At 43.1% G+C, this 21183-nt stretch overlaps 3 protein-coding genes across 5 annotated transcripts in view; all 3 read right to left on the reverse strand.

The window, feature by feature from the left end:
• Positions 1–2555: 2555 nt before the first annotated feature.
• On the reverse strand, positions 2556–3460 carry LOC134194977 (uncharacterized). The gene is made up of 2 exons (XM_062663968.1): positions 3067–3460; positions 2556–3004 (listed from the first exon to the last, which is right to left on the reverse strand). The coding sequence occupies exons 1-2, from the start codon at positions 3458–3460 to the stop codon at positions 2658–2660; spliced, it is 741 nt and encodes a 246-aa protein (XP_062519952.1). The 3' UTR covers positions 2556–2657.
• Positions 3461–5684: 2224 nt separating this feature from the next.
• LOC134194477 (uncharacterized) lies at positions 5685–17897 on the reverse strand. Of its 3 annotated transcripts, XM_062663407.1 has the most exons (25): positions 17822–17897; positions 17546–17687; positions 17387–17485; positions 17172–17267; positions 15895–15996; positions 15735–15830; positions 15581–15682; positions 15485–15520; positions 15330–15422; positions 15174–15272; positions 13421–13522; positions 13261–13356; positions 13107–13208; positions 13011–13046; positions 12856–12948; positions 12700–12798; positions 11527–11628; positions 11316–11408; positions 11156–11254; positions 8608–8670; positions 7905–8546; positions 7654–7842; positions 6708–7581; positions 6008–6280; positions 5685–5940 (listed from the first exon to the last, which is right to left on the reverse strand). In XM_062663407.1, exons 2-25 carry the CDS (start codon positions 17684–17686, stop codon positions 5927–5929), a joined length of 3741 nt encoding a protein of 1246 aa, XP_062519391.1. In that variant the 5' UTR covers position 17687; positions 17822–17897; the 3' UTR covers positions 5685–5926. The 3 variants fall into 3 exon arrangements, with proteins under 3 accessions (XP_062519391.1, XP_062519392.1, XP_062519393.1); XM_062663408.1 differs by lacking the exons at positions 13261–13356; positions 13421–13522; positions 15174–15272; ... (1 more) ...; positions 15485–15520; positions 15581–15682; XM_062663409.1 differs by lacking the exons at positions 12700–12798; positions 12856–12948; positions 13011–13046; ... (1 more) ...; positions 13261–13356; positions 13421–13522.
• Positions 17898–17998: 101 nt separating this feature from the next.
• LOC134194478 (uncharacterized) overlaps positions 17999–21183 on the reverse strand; it is a 4490-nt gene continuing 1305 nt past the window's right edge. The window contains exon 2 of the mRNA XM_062663410.1: positions 17999–18991. Within this exon, the coding sequence (XP_062519394.1) occupies positions 18402–18991 (590 nt within the window). The 3' untranslated portion in view covers positions 17999–18401. The remainder of the gene's footprint in view (positions 18992–21183) is intronic.

Genomic DNA, 21183 nt, shown 5'->3' on the forward strand with positions numbered 1-21183 from the left:
ACTGATGCAAAGGTCTGAAGTTTTTGCAATTACGTCAATTCTTTCTTCGAAACAGATTGAAACTGTAACAACAACATAGTAATACGCAGAAGGAAAGAGGTTAAAGACATAATGAGCATGTACACCTGCCGATAGCTGCATTCTCCATGGTCCGGTGCACGGTGCACAAAGTAAAGACAAACATCTTGAGTTTTGAGGTGGAGACTTGAACAACTTGCGTAAGCCAACTAGCGGTAGCTATCTAATAGCTCCTGAGTAATCTTCAATTTGTCTTGCTAGGAAGGTCGTATGCTACAAAACTATTAGTGATCTTGGTCTCGCGATTCTTTAGTTAAGCACATTTTATCCTAAAATTATTCAATTACATTTAATAAGTTAAATCCTTACATTCCTATCAAACAACTCCGACAATGTATTTATTGCTAAGAGATAATTGCCATTAAATTAGTACAGTAAATGTTAGAAGCCCGGCCATTTAGACGTCTTTCTGTAGACTCGGAAAGTTTCTAGATAGAGTAGATCAGAAGAAGGTTTTGGGATACAATTATCCGCCAGTCTAGACGAAAGAATGATGGCAGTGAAGGATCCGTGTATTATAACAAAAATAATAATGTATTAATAATAATAATAATAATAATAATAACTTACTGACTTACTTCTGAAGCAGGGTTTGCTTCCGGTATTTGTAATAAACTCTAGAAACTAGACTGGTCTGGTTGAGCACGGCAAAAAGTAATAATAATAATCTAGAATGGACTTAGAAAATAAATCTAGAATAATGCAAGAAACCTAACTTGATATAATGAAAACAACGCAGCGACTCCCAATTTGTTGTGACATATTCTTACAATTGTTTCAATTTTAATAAAGTAATGGTTGAACGAGAATAGCCGAAATCCCATTTGTCAAAGGTTCGTGTGAATGAGATCCGAGCTGAAGAAATTCAAGGAATCAATTTGTGATATATTTTTACAATTGCTCCAATTTTCATAATGTTTGCAAATTGATAGGCAAACGACAACACACAGGATACCGTTAATTAATTACAGTTGCAATCGTCAGCGGATAAATTTATTAATTCATACAAATGGGTTCCGAGCTGTAAAATTCAAGGAAGCAATTAATTAACGAAAGCAAGTATGAACTTGATTTGATATGTCAAGCGTCCAGCGTTTTGTCGTATCTTACGTGCAGAAGAATAATTATAAGCTATGTTCCAAAATCTGACTCGAACGAATTCGTCTGAATGGGATTTCGACATTTACGATCCAGAGCTGTACCGAATGACTTGCTTCTATTGTAAAATGTAGTACCATAAATTAATTAATAAAGCAGCCATTGCATTTTCAGCATCGGCACGGCAGACGTAAGACGAGAGCATGAAAGGGCGAATTGTCAAAAGGCGCGAGTACGGTCTGGTCACCAAGGACAGCAGAATCTTACCTTGCGTTTCTTGACGTCTACAAGCTTCAATGGCCGTCGTGAAAGCAATGCCGTAATTTGATACGTTTAGCGTCTAATGTTTTGTCGTGTTTTACGCGCAAAAGATCACGCTAGATAGCAAAATCCCGTTCGAACGAATTCGTCTGAACGGGATTTCGACATTTCCGACCGATCCAGAGCTGTTTGAAAGTACTGAATGTGTTGCTTCCATTGTGGAAAGTAGTGCCATTGCATTTTCAGCATCGGCAGACGTAAGACGTGAACATGAAATGGCAAATGAGTCGTCAAAAGGCGCGAGTACGGTCTGGTCGACAAGGACAGCCTAATCTTACCTTGCGTTTCTTGACGTCTCCAAGCTTCAATGGCCATCGTGACAGCAATGCCGTGATTTGATACGTTTAGCGTCTAACGTTTTGTCGTGTTTTACGCGCAAAAGATCACGCTAGATAGCAAAATCCCGTTCGAACGAATTCGTCTGAACGGGATTTCGACATTTCCGACCGATCCAGAGCTGTTTCAAAGTACTGAATGTGTTGCTTCTATTGTGGAAAGTAGTGCCATTGCATTTTCAGCATCGGCAGACGTAAGACGAGAGCATGAAACGGCGAATAAGTCGTCAAGAGGCGCGAGTACGGTCTGGTCGACAAGGACAACAGAATCTTACCTTGCGTTTCTTGACGTCTACAAGCTTCAATGGCCATCGTGACGGCAATGCCGTGATTTGATACGTTTAGCGTCTAACGTTTTGTCGTGTTTCACGCGCAAAAGATCACGCTAGATAGCAAAATCCCGTTCGAACGAATTCGTCTGAACGGGATTTCGACATTTCCGACCGATCCAGAACTGTTTGAAAGTACTGAATGTGTTGCTTCTATTGTGAAAAGTAGTGCCATTTCATTATCAGCATCGGCAGACGTAAGACGTGAACATGAAAGAGTCGAATCTCCCCGTCGAGATGCGCGAGTACGGTCTGGTTGACAGGGCCGTCAAACTTTGATTTGCTTTTCTGACTCTCAAAAGCATTTTAAGTGGTTTCCATAACAGCGCAGACAATTTTTAGGTTTATTAGATAACGCCTAGCGTCGAGATTTTACCAAGGCAAACTTGTCTTGGGTTCCTAGGCGTTCTACGTCGTTTCTGAAAACGACTAGACTTTGCAGACTGTGTAAAAGTGAGCGAAATGTGTATGTATTGCATTCAGAAAGTTCAACGTCTCAACCGAAGACGAAAAACATAAAATCCCATTGGGACGAAAGATTCTTCCCAGTCCCGTTCGAACGAAAGAATCCCAGTAAAAAGATGAACAGGACCGCATGCGCGCCTGCGAAACTTCTTTCTACTTGCTCTCGTTGCTGTGCCCTAGAGTTAGCTGTATCCTGTTTTGCTGTATCCAACGTTGGTACTGTGTCTGGCTTTGGTGACTTTCTCTCGTGTACATCTGTAGATTGCACAGCCTCGTCTGCATTTCTAGTGTCTTGACTCGACTTTGCATGACCCTCTTGCATCTCTTTGGAACCTTCATAGTCTTGGACATGTTGTTTTGGATCCCTTACAGCATTGACTAGTAACACAAGACAAACGCTATACTAGACAAGAGACAACTGTGAGCATCATGCAACGTACCTGTCGTTTGGGCGCAATATTTATACATTAGTTTTTCAACCCTCATAAGTACCAGTCTACAGACGCCACCCAATGGCCCATCGTCTCTCCTTATCTTGTCCTGAATCTTTTCTAGTGTCATTTCCTCATCGAGCAATCCCTCGTAGTAATAAAGTCTACGTGTCGATTTCACTCCGTCTGGCTGTTGGGGGTCCCACTTACAGCGCAAAATGGCGATTAAAGGATATTTCGCATCGCACTTTGCTTCTTCTTCGCAGCTAGACGACAGAAACTTTTCGAGTGTTGGTACAAGTTCGCGAAGTTGTGCGTTCTTGTGTCCTCTGACGGTCTCGACTGCTAGGCCTCGACCGACGGCAATCTGTAAGGATATTTCGTCGTGAGCACTGTAACTCATCGTTACATCTTCACTAGAAGAGCGACTGCCTCACTGAATAACGACGCCACACAGCAAATAGGTTGATATTCACAATTACTTTCAACTTCGACACACTAATAGAAAACTATTCGTAAAGCGCACTTAACTAAGCGCTGGAACATTCAAGAGCCAACCAGCGATACGTATATATTGCGATGACTTCTGTGTGGGCATCATCTAAACAGGATTCGAAGAGTGACAAGGTAACCTGTCCGTGACGCCATTTCCTCTGGTGCAAAAACAGCAAATGGCCTCAGGCATCTCTAGAGTTGGAGGTACGTATGTATTACCGCGAGTTTGATGTTGTGAACTTATTCACTGCAATGCCACTCGAATTGGATGCTCCTTCCTAGAGCATCCCGTGAGGGCTTGCACTCAAAGAGCAACGAGTCGCTTGCCGTTCCTAACTCTGTGTCGTTCGACCTGCATGCCACCGTCCTCTGCATGTACCCGCTTCTAACCATCTTTTGACGGAGTACGAACCGCACGCCGTTTTGCAAACAAACTTGTCTTTGGCTCGTTCAGCCGCTAGGTCGCTTGATGCGCGTTTTGCTCAGCTCGATGTCGTGAAATGTTAGCATGCAGAGCTTGAACTCGCATTTCTCAGCCTCATGTGACTGTCTACCGGCTACACAGCGCTGGCTCTAACGTCTCTTGGCAGTTCCGAGCTTCGGGTGTCTGCATTCGGCACTTTGCTGCGAATTCAATCCCATGGCGGTAGACTCGATCGTCACGTGAGCTAGCTCTAGTAAAAACCATGCAATGAATAAAAAACTAAAAGCTTGCATGCGGCCTGACTCACCTCGTGCACATGGCAAAAATTAAGTAGAGCATGTGCCATTACTAGGACCGAGCTCGTTGATTGTTTTGCTAGAGAGTCTACAGCTTTTCCGGTTTCGGTGTCATGCTACTTGGGTACGTCTCGTCAGACCGATTGAAAACTTGGTAAAGATATGTCTGTCGCTCCGATCTATTCGCGTTCCTTTGCCAGCCCAAGTTCTATCCCGTCCTTACCTAGTGAAAGCTAGTCGTCGCGGTCTTTGGGTACGCAAACGATCAAAAACGACGATGTGCAGGTCGGGAAGCAGTCCAAGTTTGTCATCTAGAGGGACAACAGCTAGAATCGAGTCAGTCTCTCCCTGCCCCTGCCCGCATGTAACAGGGACGATGACTATCCGGGAAATGATTCTAATCCGGGAAATGACGAGGGCGGAGTGAGCACGACATAACCATGGTTTAGATCCGGGAAATTTTTACATGCATATCACGTGTGGTGTGGTGTGCGCGGGCGTGTGTGTGTGTGTGTGTGTGTGTGTGTGTGTGTGTGTGTGTGTGTGTGTGTGTGTGTGTGGTGTGTGTGAGTGAGTTTCCATGAATAGTCCCTTGTCCCTGTCCTAACATCTACATCGACCCATAGTTAATACTAAAGTTAATATTACAGTACTTCTTACCACACAATGCCTAGTTCTCCCTTCTTCTTCTGCAGCTCTTGAAGTTTCAACATTGCCATGTCACCGATGAGACCTACTGAAATCCCCACGCTCTTATCAAGTCCAACAGGGGAGTCAAACACTGCGGAGAAACAGCCGTCATCTTCGGGCGTCCAAGGAAGCCAGGCCTCTGGCCACACCAGAACGTGATGATTTGGATGAGATCCCTCCTTATCAAGACCAAGACCCTAGTGCCTCGGTCTCAGCTGACGACTAGCACCCCGAACCACAAGAAAGCAGCATCGAACCATTAATTAAACAAGCCCAACAAGCCCTACGTGACTGCCAGTGGTAGAGCGGTAGGAAAACCGGTGAAGTATAGAGACTACGTTTGATAAGGGATAGGTAATGGACACATTTTACTTGAGAAGGGAGATGTAAGGACACATATAGCTGGGTAGGTTGCGTTGTACGGGTTGGGCGAGGCGGGCGCATGCGGTGAACTGGACCTCGTGTAAGCAGAGTAGATTCTAGTGCTATAGCGGATCTATCTATATCAGAGACATCCGAGCATTACAAGGAGCCTATCGACAAAGATGACTTGCGTCTCAAACGGAGTTGTAGAAACGAGATGGCAAGCACTGACCGAGATATGATACTCTGACCGAGAATAGGTGCGATCAGTTTTCAAGTTCTACAGCAGCAACGTTACGACGGATGCTGACGTGACCCGCTCTACCTAGTTGCTATCCAGTTGGACTATGACACTAGTGTAGCAGCTTGGTCTGGCTCATAATAATTTGGCAGAGAACGAGTGGAACGAGACTAGGAAATGTCCCATATTACATCCGGGACCTAGTCTGTTTACAGCTAGATAATACTCTTTGTTGACAAATATATAAAGTGTCCACTATATAATATAAATACTGTGACTACCTAGAGCCGAGGTGTACATTCTGTGGTAGGAAATGAAACAACTTTGCTGCAGTAATGTTCACATCCGTCCTAGTCACAGCTAACATTCTTTCCCTAAGTAATGAAACAAGAGAGTCTGTCAAAGTTAAGCCACTTGCATAACATTCACATAACACTGCACCTTTCTTTTCTAATTCATCTTCCACCTCTCTGTCTATAGGTGTGTGTATCCGATGACACGCTCTCAACGACTCCTTTACTGTTTCCATTTTTCCAACTTGCTCCCTCTTTGCTTCAATAACAGCCGTCAACTTGCCACCATCCGTAGCTTTGTTGTGAGTTTCTTCTCTGATCTTGTTGTTGTTCAGTCCCAACTTGACTGCAATCTCATACCACTGACTACTGCCGTGTTTAACAACAGTATTCCTTACAGTCTCATAATCGGGCAACATTCCTACACACAACATAATTATATCATAGTAATAAGTATAGAATGACACACATTGCTATCATACCCCAATTATTCTTATTCCCTCTAACTAATATGATATCATTCTAAATGCCTCTCCAATTAGAGTGGAAATAATAATTATGGCTCCACAAGATGCCTCACTCAGAGGGATGCTTAGGTAATTAGAGTCAGGGAAAATCTTCAAAATAGGCTTTTCCTCAATTACCATCTAGAAAATGTTATTTTAATTATTAATTTAAATTACAATCATACTATGGAATGATTAGAATGTGGAAATAAATCCTCAACAACCAGACAGTATCGTGACATGGAAGCAATCACTTGAAAATCAGTAAAGCATTTGGGTAATGGACATTCACATTAGTGTACATTATTATACTTTCATATCAAAACTTGTAAATTCAATTACCTGATTGGCAAAATTGACAGTTTTCTTCTTCTGCATTCAATTCTGACAGTAACAAGTCACCAAGACTTTCTACAACTAGCTCATCACCAACTACTTGTTTTACAGCAGCTTTTGCTCCTTTTCCAGTTACCTTTGCTTCTTTGATTTCCTCCTCAGAGTAAACAGCAACTTGTTTCAGTTCTTTGTGCTCCTCTAAATGCTTTCTGCTCAGATATTTGGTCTCATAGTCAGTGCCTGGACTGTATGTGTCTAACATATCTCTCCAAAGAGACATGACAGTGTCGAGCAGGGAAATGCATTCTACTTCTGTTGCCTCACCTCCACGACAGACAAAGTCGACAGAACGAACAGGATCTACCATGGCAATCAAACACTGGACATGAAATTTAGCTTCATCACCTTGTGATGTGATAAGTCCATTCCTCCACAGCTGTGCTTTCTTATCTAATGTAGTGCAAACTTTAGATTGAAACATGCCAAATGCAGATGGACTGAAGATGGTCGTCTGACTGCTGCACACTTGACGTCGACCGACATACACTTTCTTACTCTCGTCTCTCTTCCACATGACAGACAGATCCTTCGGAGGCAAGAGAGCTGGAAACATGTACGTGTCGTCTCTGCCTTCCACTTTGAAGCAGATATCAAGAGATTCATTTATAGCCAGAACTTTATCTGTGTTGAGTTGAACTTGAATCTTCTTATCTTTTTGGAAACGATCGATTGCTGATTCTGCTTCTTCTCTTGTTACTGTGCCATCCTTCCTCTTTGACCTGACATGCCACTTAAAATCCTCAGAAGCAATGAGAGGACCGATGGCATAATGATGTAGAGATGCAGGATTGAGAGCTGCCACATCACCCGCAACAGCAATCTAAACACACATCACAACAATATTACACAAACATACACAAGCACAACAACTAACATCTGCTAGTCGTCTCACCTCTCCTGAATCATCTAAAAAATCAACTACCTTCTCTACAACCTTCTTCTCTTGTCCTGGACATGCTTCCTGCTCAATCCTCTCCATCAGTGTTGCCTTCTCCATGAACGGATCTTCTTCTTTCTTACGAAGAGAAGGAAGCAACTTGGACACGACTGGCTCACAAAGACGAGGATACAGAGGAGCAGACTGAAAACATAAATATCTTTATCAGTAGGAAAGTGTGTGCAACAAATTATTGTTATGCTCACCTGCTGCAACTGCTGCTTCACATCACAGAGAACTTTCTTTAGTTGTTTCATTTCAGGTGACCTGCTCTTCCTGCAGTCCAGAACAAAACAAACTTCAAGGATGTTGATCTTGCCTTCGAACAGCTCACGCATGTCGTCGACCACACGCTGCAAGACACTCTCACGGCCTGGACAGTAATCTATGTGACTGCCAGCTATCAACACTGTGGGTATAAACTCTGCATCCAAACTGGCTCTGAGAAATGAGAGCCAATACTGAAGCTCTTTTAGCAACTCCTCAACACTGCACAGCCGTCTCTCCTCTCCTCTCACTAGACTCACTAGCAGGATGAAGAACGAGTTGGAGGGGAAGAAGAGGCCGTGCGTTTTGTGGAACTGCCCTTGACCTGCAAAGTCCCACACTGACAAGCGACCCACTCCTGGAATATCGACTGTCATCACGTTGATACCAATCGTGCGTTCCTCTTCACATTTTGGGTCATCTGCTTGATTCTCGTTTGCAAAAATCCACTTCAACAATCCTCGTTTGAGAGCCTCCATGAGTGTCGTCTTTCCTGCTCCTTCTTTACCGATGAAACACAATTTCATGATTTCTGGTCTCACTGTGCCCTCGGCATAAAGAACAGCATACTTCTGTTCATCCTGACAATACAACCCATCCATTCTACACATACCACCATATCTCACTACATAAACGTCTCACTATTGCTTTCCTCAGTCGTCTTCTGAGTTCACCATTAGCTAGTTGGTAGGGTCTCTTACCATCCTGACCACAACATAACACACACAAGTAAGATAAGTTGGTCAGAGGTTAGTAAAAAATATAAAAATGAGACATGCTAACACAGATACAGACATGGGCATAATTATGGAGCCACCCTGAGCATGTGACTTAGATTTTAAAAATTATTGGACTTCCTCAGACAGTGCAAGTACATGCATCTACAGTGACAGCTGCACTTTGTAGCACTTGTATGACTATGCATATGTTTGTATGTCTGCTGACCTCAAGAAAACAGTTATCATACTGCAGTCATTTAAATCCATTAATGAGAAGAACCAAACTTAGACATTCATATGGCCATACACATCATACCAAAACCCAATGAATTTATTATTGTTTCTAAAGTTAAACTTGACAAATAATTGAACTTGCATTTTAGCATAATTAGTGTTACACAAACACACACACACACACACACACACACACACACACACACACACACACACACACACACACACAATGCTGTCTATTAATTGGAGCGAGCCTTGGTGAGACCCTTCCTATGTGTACTGTACTGTGTTGAGATGTGTGTGATGGTACGTACGGTCTTGCGACTGACTGGAAATAACGTTAATATTTTTTGAGCGCCAATCACAGACATGATGGTTTGTAATGTCATAATGCAGTTGTACGTGTAGTATCTGTACAGCTCTGTAGGTTGCTGTGCGCCAGTCTCACGAGACTAATAAAAAATCTCATGAGACTAATAAGAGAATGTGCAAACAGGCTCGAGCTTCTAAAGATGCCTTGATGATTGCGGCCAAAAATGCAACTAAATGTGAGAACATGTCGCTTTTTTCAAAGAAATTTACGTTAGCGCTCTATCGTAAATGAGCTATTCGTAGCTTGATTTGAAGCAAACAAATTTGAATTGCACGAATCGAGTTTGTGTCTACTTCAAATTTCTACATACATTGTTTTTAGCTGACACATCAAGAGAGGAAGATGTTCGCAACTGATTGCTGGGTGCCATGGGACTGTGGGACCCAGATGGGACATCTGCTCGTGGCTTCAGATTTGGTCTGCATACACGGCTACAGTCTTACTAGCGGATCCGGAGCAAGGTTACCAACTTATACAGCTACCAGTCCATAGTCGCTCAAGCTAGCTCGGAATAACAAACCTCAGCCTGGCTGAACTACGATAGAACTTTTTGTTACTTTGCCAGCAGGACCACGGACGTAAAATGGGACACGATCAACCACCACTTGTGGGCTCAGTGCTTCACAGGTCGCACAGCAACCTCGATCACCTGCTATACATGTGGCTAACCAGGTCGCATGGTAGCAGACTGTGTGCACACAGACCAGTCCTTTCGTCCCCCAGGCGAGCAACCACATCTTCCGGTAACATCTCCAAATCCCTTCTGGTAAACCCAAAATCTGCCGTCTCTTCAACGCTGGTAGATGCAAGAACCAAGCCTCACCCAGCCTGTGCAAATACTGACATGAATGATTTATCTGCCACGGCGATCACCCAGAGGCCATGTGTTCTCGCAAGGACACCAATAAACAAGCATAAACCAGACACTCCACTTCAACTTAAGGATTTTGCAATGTTACTACACAATAACCCTGATTGTACGTTTTACAGCAGCAAACAAAAACTATACTGTCGTTATTAGACATATTCCGGGCACTTCTAACGTAATTGCTGAAGCATTGCCTCGCGCACAGATGCCCACGTTCCATGCATTGGCACCTCGGACAGCACCACTGCCAACTCCACTGCCTGCTAAACAAAAGCATTGCCGCCTCATCACGATGCACCTATAACACAGGCGTGTCACGGTATACGGACTTGTGCAGACGAAGGAAGTGGTCACCGTTCCCAGCCTCAGAGTTATCTCTCGTCAAACTTGTCGCGTCAGCATCTTTGGAAGTGCAATACCAAACGCTGGAGGTATACCTGGCTGACATCAAACACCATCATCAACTCGCAGGCATGCCAGACCATGTAGCAACTTCTATTCGCCTTCCCCTCATCCTCCAAAACATCAGACGCCATGGACTTCGGTTACCTCCAAAACTCGTCTTCCAATCACTATCAACATCATCGGTCAAATGAAATCGGGGTTTGCAAGAACATCTTGACCTATCAACCGACAACCGTCAGATGTACTGGACCGCATTTACCACGGCCTTCTTCAATCCTCGGAATTTATGGCTCCGAGCCTCAGCAATTGTGACAAGGACTGAACGCTATTATGCTCTGATCTCACAAATTGAAACTCTAAAGTCACCCTGAGTGACCTCTTGGGTTCAAACCACTTGTCGGACCTCAGCGTGTGAGCTGACCACTCTGGTTAATTAACATATTGTTCACAAATCCCTCACAACCTGGCACGCTGCCCCACTGAAGCCCACACTGTCTCGTGTCTATGCGATATCGCAACCAGTAGGCATGTTGCTTACAACACAGTAATGTATTACGAGTGATGTTAACAACAGTTCATAATGTTGTTTACCATATCTTTAGCATCTGCATCAGCCTTCTTCTCCAACAGACACTCGACTGCCTCACTATGACCAAGCTGAGCAGCAAAGTGAAGTAAGGTGCGACCAGACTGCATGCACAACACAAAAACATCTTTCACACACAATCAACAGTATTGTGAAAACTCTCACCTCCTTCTCCACTGATTGACAAAACTTCTCTGCAATCTTTCTTGCAACATCCACTTCATTACTACATGCCCACTGCAGCAGCTTACACACATTCTATTATCAACAATCAAAGAAAGAGAATCAATGTCACAAATCAATTCCATAAAAGGAAATACAAACAAAAATACCAAACTGTATCCACTCATTATGCTGTAAGACAACTGTTACTCACCTCTAATGCAACATCTTCAACTGACTGCATTTTTGAAAACAACCGATTAGCTGTGGACATGTGACCTCTTCTCACAGCCAAATCAAAAGGCTTATTGCCATCCTATCACACATACGATAATTATTGTAATGAGTCAGAAAGAAATCAAAACAAGATAATCAAACATGCACTAAAACAAGAGATAGACAATAGAAATGTGTAAGTCTTGGTAGAATTACAGCATTAATTACTGACATTCAGACATTCACAAGATCAGATCAACATAAACTTTACTAGAAAACCAACACTGTTTGTAAGTGTTAATTAATAACATAAATACAAAACACAACATAACCATTCTATTGTCATAAAGATATCTTGACTGTAAATGAGACCAACAAGTGTCAGTAAACAACACAACATGCATCCCTCCATTTGTGCACATGACAACCAAATGAGTACCGTATTTCTTTGAATAGAAGCCTCCCTCATTTACAAACCGTAGCCAAAAGTGAGTGCTGAAAATTGAGGTCACCCTCCAATTGAGGCCACACGAAAAGTGTGCAAATCTACTGGCCACGCCCATATCACATGCTTTCAATGCTTCTGTGTCAATCTCATCCTATTACATGCACTCATCTAGGAATCATAACATAATAGTTGTAGCATTTGTAGCTTAACCTGCGCGGTTGGCACAGTCAATAGTGTCCAATTATGTCAACAGAAAGAAATGTGACGATCAAGTGCCAACATGTCGCAGTGTGAAGTAGGGACTTAAAAATACAAGACGCCCTCGTTTAGAGGCCGCAGTTCCATAAACTTGTTAAAAATAGAGGCTGCAGTCACTAATTGAAGAAATACGATATTCAATGTCATTACACCTCATTCTCAGGCACACTCATCTCACTCTTCTTTGCAGTGCTTGCATGTCACATAATGTTTCTATATCTCATTAAAGTTGAATTTTATGTTACATAATCAAATCAAAAGGGGCCCCACATTATGATGACAAGCTTGGAAGATACCAGGCGTTCTCCTCGCTCTGACGACTGAGACTGTAATGTGCAAGCGCTGCACGAAGAAGCAAGGCGAGTGTCTGAGGACGAGGCTAGTCATTACAGTAACAAAACAAATTTTCAATATTTAATCACAACAAACAAGCTCTACTGTTGTATTTACTGTTACTACACTTGCCTTGTCTCTAGCATCAGCATCTGCCTTCTTGCTCAAGAGAACATCAACCACATCACAGTTGCCATGATCAGCAGCATAGTGAAGTAAACTTCGTCCCAACTGCATCAACAATACAATAACAAGTCATACAAATGATTGACAAATTCTATTTCTCACTCTGTCCTTCACTTCTGTTCCCTGCTCCACAATCTTTCTTATCACATCCACTCTACTGTTCTTGTGTGCCCAGTGTAACACGACACATCGAGTCTACACAATCCATACAGTCACACTTCCTTACTTCTCTCAACACACAACTGACACACACAAACCTCCACTGCAACATCTTCCATTGACATAGAAACAGTCTGAAACACACAAAATCAACAACACAACATGCAAAGTATGCTCAGGGAGACAAACAGTACCGTTTCCACATCGTTGCCGTCTGGCAGTCTTCTCTTCAGGATGATGTCAGCAATGTCCACGTTGTCATAAACAGCCACAATATCCAATGCATCACGACCATACTGTTCACACAATACTCAATCACACAATCACAACAAGTTGACAAATCCCTACTTTGCCCTTCCATTCTGTTCCGTGATGTTCCACAATATTTCTTGCAACATCAACTCTCTTGTTCTTACATGCCCAATGGAACACGAGAGGACGAGTCTACACACACCACACACTCACACATATTCATTTCATTCTCTCAACACAACTGACTGTCACACACCTTAACTGTAAGATCTTCAACTCTTTCACTTGCAAACACCAACCGACCAGCTGTTGACAAGTGACCTTTCATCATAGCCAAATCAAAAGGCTTCTTGCCATCCTATCACACATACAATAGTTATTGTAATAAGTCAGAAAAGAATATCACAACAAGATAATCAAAAAATGAGAAATCGTTGGCAAGTGTGATTTCATCACAGTTATATTGCGTTATCTGCAACGTTTTGGCAATAGATCGACTTTTGTCGTGATTTGAGTGCCTGACTGCCGCTAGATCGTCGTACTTGACTAAGTCATTGCGCATCAATTTGATACGTCGTATAAGTTTTGCAAATATAGAGCAGGCATAGTGTTTGTATTCGACTCTGAATGGTTCCTTTCTACAGCAAAACGAGCCATTACAAGCCGCACGTGATGGACAATAGTACCGGAAGTTGTCACTGATATGACATTGATATCTCAAAAGAGAAGCCACAGAGGTTCACGTCAAGAGGCAGAACGTCATCGCAAGTGCAAAAGTAAGTGTTATGAAGACAATTCTAGTACACGTAGTATCTAGTACGCAATCTAACATCACGAAACGCCATTACGCCGTAGGAGTCCGATGTAGGTTTGCACAAAGTGTGACACGCCTAGAGTGCACAATCTTGACAGTGTCGCTTTAACCTGCCGTGATTGGCACCTTCAAAAGTGTCCAATTATGTCAACAGAAAGAAATGTGACGTTCATCAAGCACCAACCTGTCACGGTGTGAAGTAGAGACTTAAAAATAGAGGCCATAACCACTATTCGAAGAAATGTGGTACTCAATGTCATTACACCTCGTTCCCATGCACACTCACCTCACTCTTCCGTGCAGTCTCGCGCGTCACACGACTAGGTTGACGTCCCAGCCTCAGTTGTCAAAGCGAGGAGATTGCCTGATATATTCTGAGCTCGTCATTATGACATGGGCCCTTTTTCTATTCAATTATGTAATGTAATAAAAAGATGCACACTCTCATTCTTTAGCAATTATTGGCCTGAAATTCATTTGTTTGATGCACGTAATCTAAACAACAGTCTCGTACGAAGCATGCAGATGGTTGGTGTACACTTGCAGAGTTGGAAAGACGTAGCAAAAGCCTTTGTCTGCACCTGTCACTACACCAACAATAGTGTCTTTGTAGATCATTGCTGGTTTTATAGCATCGAGCTGTAGACACCGAAACTCGATAAGCTAAAATGTAATGTGCAGCACAAACCTCGCAGTAGCTAAAGTGCATTTATCATCGCACATCGCCCATCGCACATCGCCGATGGATTCCATCAGAAACGCTACTTCACGCCTCAATTCTGCAGTCTACCGTACTGAAACCCAAATGGCAGCTAACATACATGGTTAGGATCATCATCCTAAATCTACATCTCACAAAGCACAAGCCGAGAACATGTGACGATCGTTCATGCATGTGACCTTAACTTTCTTTCACATAATGTTTCTATATCTCATTAAAGTTGAATTTTATGTTACATAATCAAATCAAAAGGGGCCCACGTCATAATGACAAGCTTGGATGATACCAGGCGTTCTCCTCGCTCTGATGACCGAGACTGTGACGTCAGCCTAGTCATGTGACGTGCAAGCACTGCACGAAGGAGCGAGGCAAGTGTCTGAGGACGAGGCTAGTCATTACAGTAACAAAACAAATTTTCAATATTTAATCACAACAAACTAGCTCTACTGTTATATTTACTGTTACTACACTTACCTCGTCTCTAGCATCAGCATCTGCCTTCTTGCTCAAGAGAACATCAACCACATCACAGTTGCCATGATCAGCAGCATAGTGAAGTAAACTTCGTCCCAACTGCATCAACAATACAATAACAAGTCATACAAATGATTGACAAATTCTATTTCTCACTCTGTCCTTCACTTCTGTTCCCTGCTCCACAATCTTTCTTATCACATCCACTCTACTGTTCTTGTGTGCCCAGTGTAACGCGACACATCGAGTCTACACAATCCATACAGTCACACTTCCTTATTTCTCTCAACACACAACTGACACACACAAACCTCCACTGCAACATCTTCCATTGACATAGAAACAGTCTGAAACACACAAAATCAACAACACAACATGCAAAGTATGCTCAGGGAGACAAACAGTACCGTTTCCACATCGTTGCCGTCTGGCAGTCTTCTCTTCAGGATGATGTCAGCAATGTCCACGTTGTCATAAACAGCCACGATATCCAATGCATCACGACCATCCTGTTCACACAATACTCAATGACACAATCACAACAAGTTGACAAATCCCTACGTCGTCCTTCCATTCTGTTCCGTGATGTTCCACAATATTTCTTGCAACATCAACTCTCTTGTTCTTACATGCCCAATGGAACACGGGAGGACAAGTCTACACACACCACACACTCACACACATTCATTTCATTCTCTCAACACAACTGACTGTCACACACCTTAACTGTAAGATCTTCAACTCTTTCACTTGCAAACACCAACCGACCAGCTGTTGACCAGTGACTATTCATCATAGCCAAATTAAATGCAGTCCTACCATGCTAACCATATACAATTCATATTAGCAATGTGTTCTCCAACAAGCAATCAATACAATACAACTGCCAGCAGACTATCCATCACTACTCATAATACAACACCATGTCTGCTAGTAAAACATTCATCTACATCTCCTGCTGCAGCATACACACAATCAACACTTTCTAATTGAATATCAAATCATCTCCAACTCTCTCTCCTACACTTGACACACTTTCAACTTCACATCATTTTTTACCGTATTTCCGCGCTTTAAACGGCATGCTAGTAAAACCGGGGTTTACCAAGAACAGTGTCAACCCTTTCTGGTACCCTAAACCGGCATGCCGGTATAGAGTGAGGTATGCCGATATAGAGTGGGGTAGCCTTGGACTCAGGTCTCAAGTGCGCGACCACGTAATGCTAGTGCGCATGCCTGCTGATGGCGGACGACGTCCAGTCGACGACATCCTGCTCTTCCAAGAAAGGAAGAAAATCGTACATGATTCAGAAGAAGATGGAAGTTTTGTCGAGGTTGGCAGAGCTGGGTGGAAACGTGGCGGGAACAGCTCGGGAATGCGGAGTACCGAGAAGTTGCGTGCAAGACTGGTCGAAGGCTGAGAATCAGATCGAAGCAATGAAGAATGACAAGCAGATTTCGACAAGAAAGAGAAGTATGTCTGTTTATCCACACAAAGCTCTGCAACTTTCCATTTCAACACTTGGTGAAGGATGTTTGTAATTTTACCCCTCTAGACACCGGCATGCCGGTATGCCCCAGGGTATACCGGCACTTGCTAGACCCCGCTAGACCCCGTTATAAACCGGCATGCCGTTTAAAGCGCGGAAATACGGTACAATAAACCAGATCTACTCAAATACCATTCCAAAACAAATCAAGTTATGCTAATCAACAATTTTCTTTCTATGTGTTTGTACTGTTTGAAATTGGTCAATGTTGCCTAGTAACCGTCAATCAAATAGGAAAGTCTTTGTGGTTAATTCTATTTTACACATGCCAACAATTTACAACTTTAAATGGTACACTTTTATTAGACTCATACCCAGTCCTACTCCTAGCGCACTCCAAGTGTTTTGGCATGTGCTTTTTGTTCTGAGTTATGGGTGTGAAACACCACAATGTTTATTCAAAGTAATACAATACAACAGTTCAACTGCAACACATGGAAACACTCACCACATCCTTCTGTTTAACATTTGCTCTTGCAGCTAACAGGATGTCAATGATTTCATCATAACCATGACATGCTGTCACTATTAGAGCAGTCCAACCCTGTAATGACAATAATTGTTTTATTGTTTGTCTCTACTGTAATATCCGTCCTATCACAAATCTCATCACATCATTTAGATCTCATTCTCTTCATTCATTCATTCACTATCAACACTTACCCATTTATCAGTTCTGTTGATATCTGCCCCTCTAGACAACAAAAGCTCAACTAATGACTTGGAGCCATTCCTACAAGCGTACATCAGTACAGTCATTCCCTACATTAGAGTGAATTGTTATGAACAACAATAAAACGAGTCACTCAATCAATAACATACATCTTTATCACACGCATCCACTTCAGCGTCTTCATCCAGAAGACCTTCAACCTCATCCAAAATCCGTTTCATCAAAAAACGTGACTTCTCTACAGCGCTCAGTAGTCTATCATTCAATGTTGTGATGTCTCTCTCACTCATTCTAACATAACAGTAACACATCAATAACAATAAATCCTTCCAATTTCATTCACAAACGACAATTCACTCAACACGCGCTCTCAATACAATCACTACACACACCACATCTCATCACCACCGTCCACAATCCTCTACCTTGTCTGCTTAGCACAAGGTGACCTTTTTCGTCTTCTACGTCTGCGGCGGGGCGACTAGACACGCAACATCGAGATGCTAATCTTTATCACGCACGCTACTCCTGGTATCAAAATCAAATGCCCAACCTCCCTAACGCGCGCAGTATTTATTTGGAGAACCACGTGACTTTATGCTAAAAATAAAGATGTCTCCAACACATTAATATCAATTTCTCTCTCTATAACATTCATTTTTCTACAATTAAGGTAACTTGTGTGTCCTATTATGTACTAATTCATGTATCTTACATGCAGTCAAAAGAACTATGCTAATTTAAAAATCATGTGTACATGTACAACAGCAAGGACAAAACCAGCAGCTACTACCCAAAGTAAATCTAGATAAGCAACAACTCAACATCCTTCAAGAAATTTGACAATAAATTTGACTCTCAATTATTACTATTATAGACTGATAGCAAATACGTCTGTTTGTATGTACAGTACAGTGTATGTAAACTCTACACAGTCCTCATCCTTAATCTTTACACACACGTGACACTCACTACAAAACAGCCGCTAGCCTTTGCTATATGACGCTATGGGTCATATAACTGGCGATATGTACATGCATCTGATGCTGACTGTGAACGCTCTTGCGTATCTTCAGAAGATGCAGGAAGTAAGGCAGCTGGTCCATCACTGATGAGCCTCGATTTCGTTCCGGTGGCTTTATCCATAGCATCCTCCATCGTTGGAGGTACACACATAGTCTTACGCTTAGTAGTAGCAAGATCGCTACAGCGGTCTTGACGTTTGGAACTCACAGAGACATTCACTGCAATTCCACTCGAACCCGAACGGCTAGCTGCTGCGTCTTCATAAGACGGAAGGTCATGCTCCACGTGTAATGAACCACTTCCAGTCCCTATTCCCGTTTCATCAGACTGTACACACACTTCGACATTAAGGCCGTCTAACCCTTTCTTAACAGAGGACAAGCTGTTTGTAGTTGATGACGTATTGCCAAGAAACTCATTTCTAGCTTTTACAACTGCCATGCTATCCATTCTTCTCAGCAGGTCCTCACTCGGAGCTTGTTCTGCTTCACGTCGAGGTAAGTCACAAGTACTCTCGTTCGACTGTGTGTTACCAGAAAGTGTCTGAACACGAGAAACGACCGTCGTGTCTGTAAAGAAGGACGAGTGTCAAATACACATATCAAAACCATTTATATTTCTATATATGACTCTGGCATGGATTTTATCGTCATAGACCAGACCCTCTCGAACGAGTCTCTACAGACGTACGCAGTGGTGACTCCAGACTCGGACTAAACGGGTGGGACAAAGCTGCTTAGACCTAATATGACGGCAACTCAAAACAATGTAAGATATTTACTACAAACAGGATACAATAACTAGAGCTACAGTCCACAGATGGTCATTATAGTTCCAGTGCCAGTCAGCTCAAGATAATCGTGACCATCTGTGCAATGTAGCTCTAGATATTATATCATGTTTGTAGCAAATATCTTACATTGTTTTGAGATGACGTCATATTAGGTGTAAGCAGCTTTGTGCCACCCTTTTACAGCGCCGGATCCAGGAATTTTTGAAAGAGAGGGAGTTTCACTGTTAGCAGTTATTTATAGCATTACTAGTTTCCTCTCTTCTAATGAAATTATAGCCTCGCAAGCCAGGCTCTTCCGCGCAGTCGCTGAGCTAACCGCACGTGAATCACACGAGGAGGAGGAGCTTTTACCGGAATTGCTCCAGCGCGAGAAGAGCCTGGTCGCTTTCGAGAACGTCATAGTGACGTGGACCCCGATCCGGTTTCATAGCTTGATAAAGCTAATTCGATTTCCAAAGAGCTCGTTTATGTAATTGCGCTGATACATGAAGCAGAGAGGTAGCCCTCCGCGGAGAGCGCGTGAACACGAAATCCAGTGAAGCCGTTGATGGACGAAGTGCTGGTGAATAATGAGCGTAGGAATGGCCTACATGGGACTGGTCCGCTGAACCTACACTCTCCAGCAACGTTTCGTTCTACTGAACTCATCTGCAGGTTTGCGCGAATTGAAACCGACGTAGAACTATTCACCACTCCTGCGCGTCTACTCTGACATCTATAGTCTGTGGGGGAAATGGTGTGAGAACTGCCGGCCCAGTTTCACTCAACGGTTCATGAGAACAGTGGCCTAGAGCTTGTTGACCTCTCCACGTCATGATCAGATTGGCGTGTATTGCTAACGCAGTCTATGTGACGGTACTTTCCACTCGGCAAGCAGCACTTTTGTACGATATTGACTCTCCTCGCGGTGAACTGGAAACATCTAGGCATGGGAAAACAGCAGTGCAGTGGACCTACCATGTTCAGGAAGTGTAGAGTTGACTCGTAGTTGCACGTGTACTACGTACGACTTGTTTCAATGCACGGTTTCTGACTGCTACATATATACACTAACCGCGTACAATGAGTTCATTTCTCAAACTACCGCGCTGCAGATCTAGATTCGGCGGTGTGCTGTTGGCGAAACTGAATGCTGAAAAGGAGTCGTGACAATGCAGAATATTACATGGCTGAGCTGTCTACATGCGAACTAGAAGCGAACGATGATGTCAACTACGTACTTCGTGCAAAACAAGCAAGTGCGTGAAGCGATGTCGCGTGTTCTCAACTTTCATACCTACATGCTTACCTAATAGGATTAGCTTTATCAAGCTATGAAACCGGATCGGGGGTCCCACGTCACTATGACGTTCTCGAAAGCGACCAGGCTCTTCTCGCGCTGGAGCAATTCCGGTAAAAGCTCCTCCTCCTCGTGTGATTCACGTGCGGTACGCGGTTAGCTCAGCGACTGCGCGGAAGAGCCTGGCTTGCGAGGCTAATGAAATTATATGAAAGTGTTGCCAACCGTCAATGTGTCGTCATTAATGACGTCATCAATGACGTCATCAACGACGTCATCAAATGTTTGATGTTGACATATTTGGTAATGACATCATAAATTACTTTATCTGTTCTCTAGTTGTATTAAGGCCTGTCCACACTGGCAACTGGATCGCGATCGGATCGCGATCCGTCCGATCCACATCGCGAGGTGGATCCGATCGCGATCGGTTGAATCCAATTAGAAATAGTGGGCGTTACCTTCACGTACGCTACGCGTGTAGTCGGAACATCTAACACTCCTCACTCGTCTTTGTTCTCGCTCACCTTACGTCGCTGTATCAACGCTTTCTACAAGCAAAGAAACCACACATACACATCGGTCATCAGTCACGTGATAGCGAAATGAGGCGGAGGTATCGTTTTCAAAGTGCAGTGTGGACGCTCGCTATCCCGATCGGATCCCGATCGGATCGCGATCGAATCGCG

This window comes from Corticium candelabrum, chromosome 19 (genome assembly GCF_963422355.1).
Source record: "Corticium candelabrum chromosome 19, ooCorCand1.1, whole genome shotgun sequence".
Taxonomy (NCBI): domain Eukaryota; kingdom Metazoa; phylum Porifera; class Homoscleromorpha; order Homosclerophorida; family Plakinidae; genus Corticium; species Corticium candelabrum.

Bases quoted from the DNA above. Each gene is read 5' to 3' on its own strand.
- LOC134194977 (XM_062663968.1), bottom strand. From the start codon at position 3,460: ATGAGTTACAGTGCTCACGACGAAATATCCTTACAGATTGCCGTCGGT. The intron at 3,005-3,066 runs GTACGTTGCATG...TTGTGTTACTAG, and splicing joins ATATTGCGCCCAAACGACAG to TCAATGCTGTAAGGGATCCA.
- LOC134194477 (XM_062663407.1), bottom strand. From the start codon at position 17,686: ATGAGTGAGAGAGACATCACAACATTGAATGATAGACTACTGAGCGCT. The intron at 15,273-15,329 runs GTGAGAAATAGA...TTGTTGATGCAG, and splicing joins GAACAGAAGTGAAGGACAGA to TTGGGACGAAGTTTACTTCA. The intron at 11,409-11,526 runs GTGAGTAACAGT...TGTTGATAATAG, and splicing joins TTGAAGATGTTGCATTAGAG to AATGTGTGTAAGCTGCTGCA.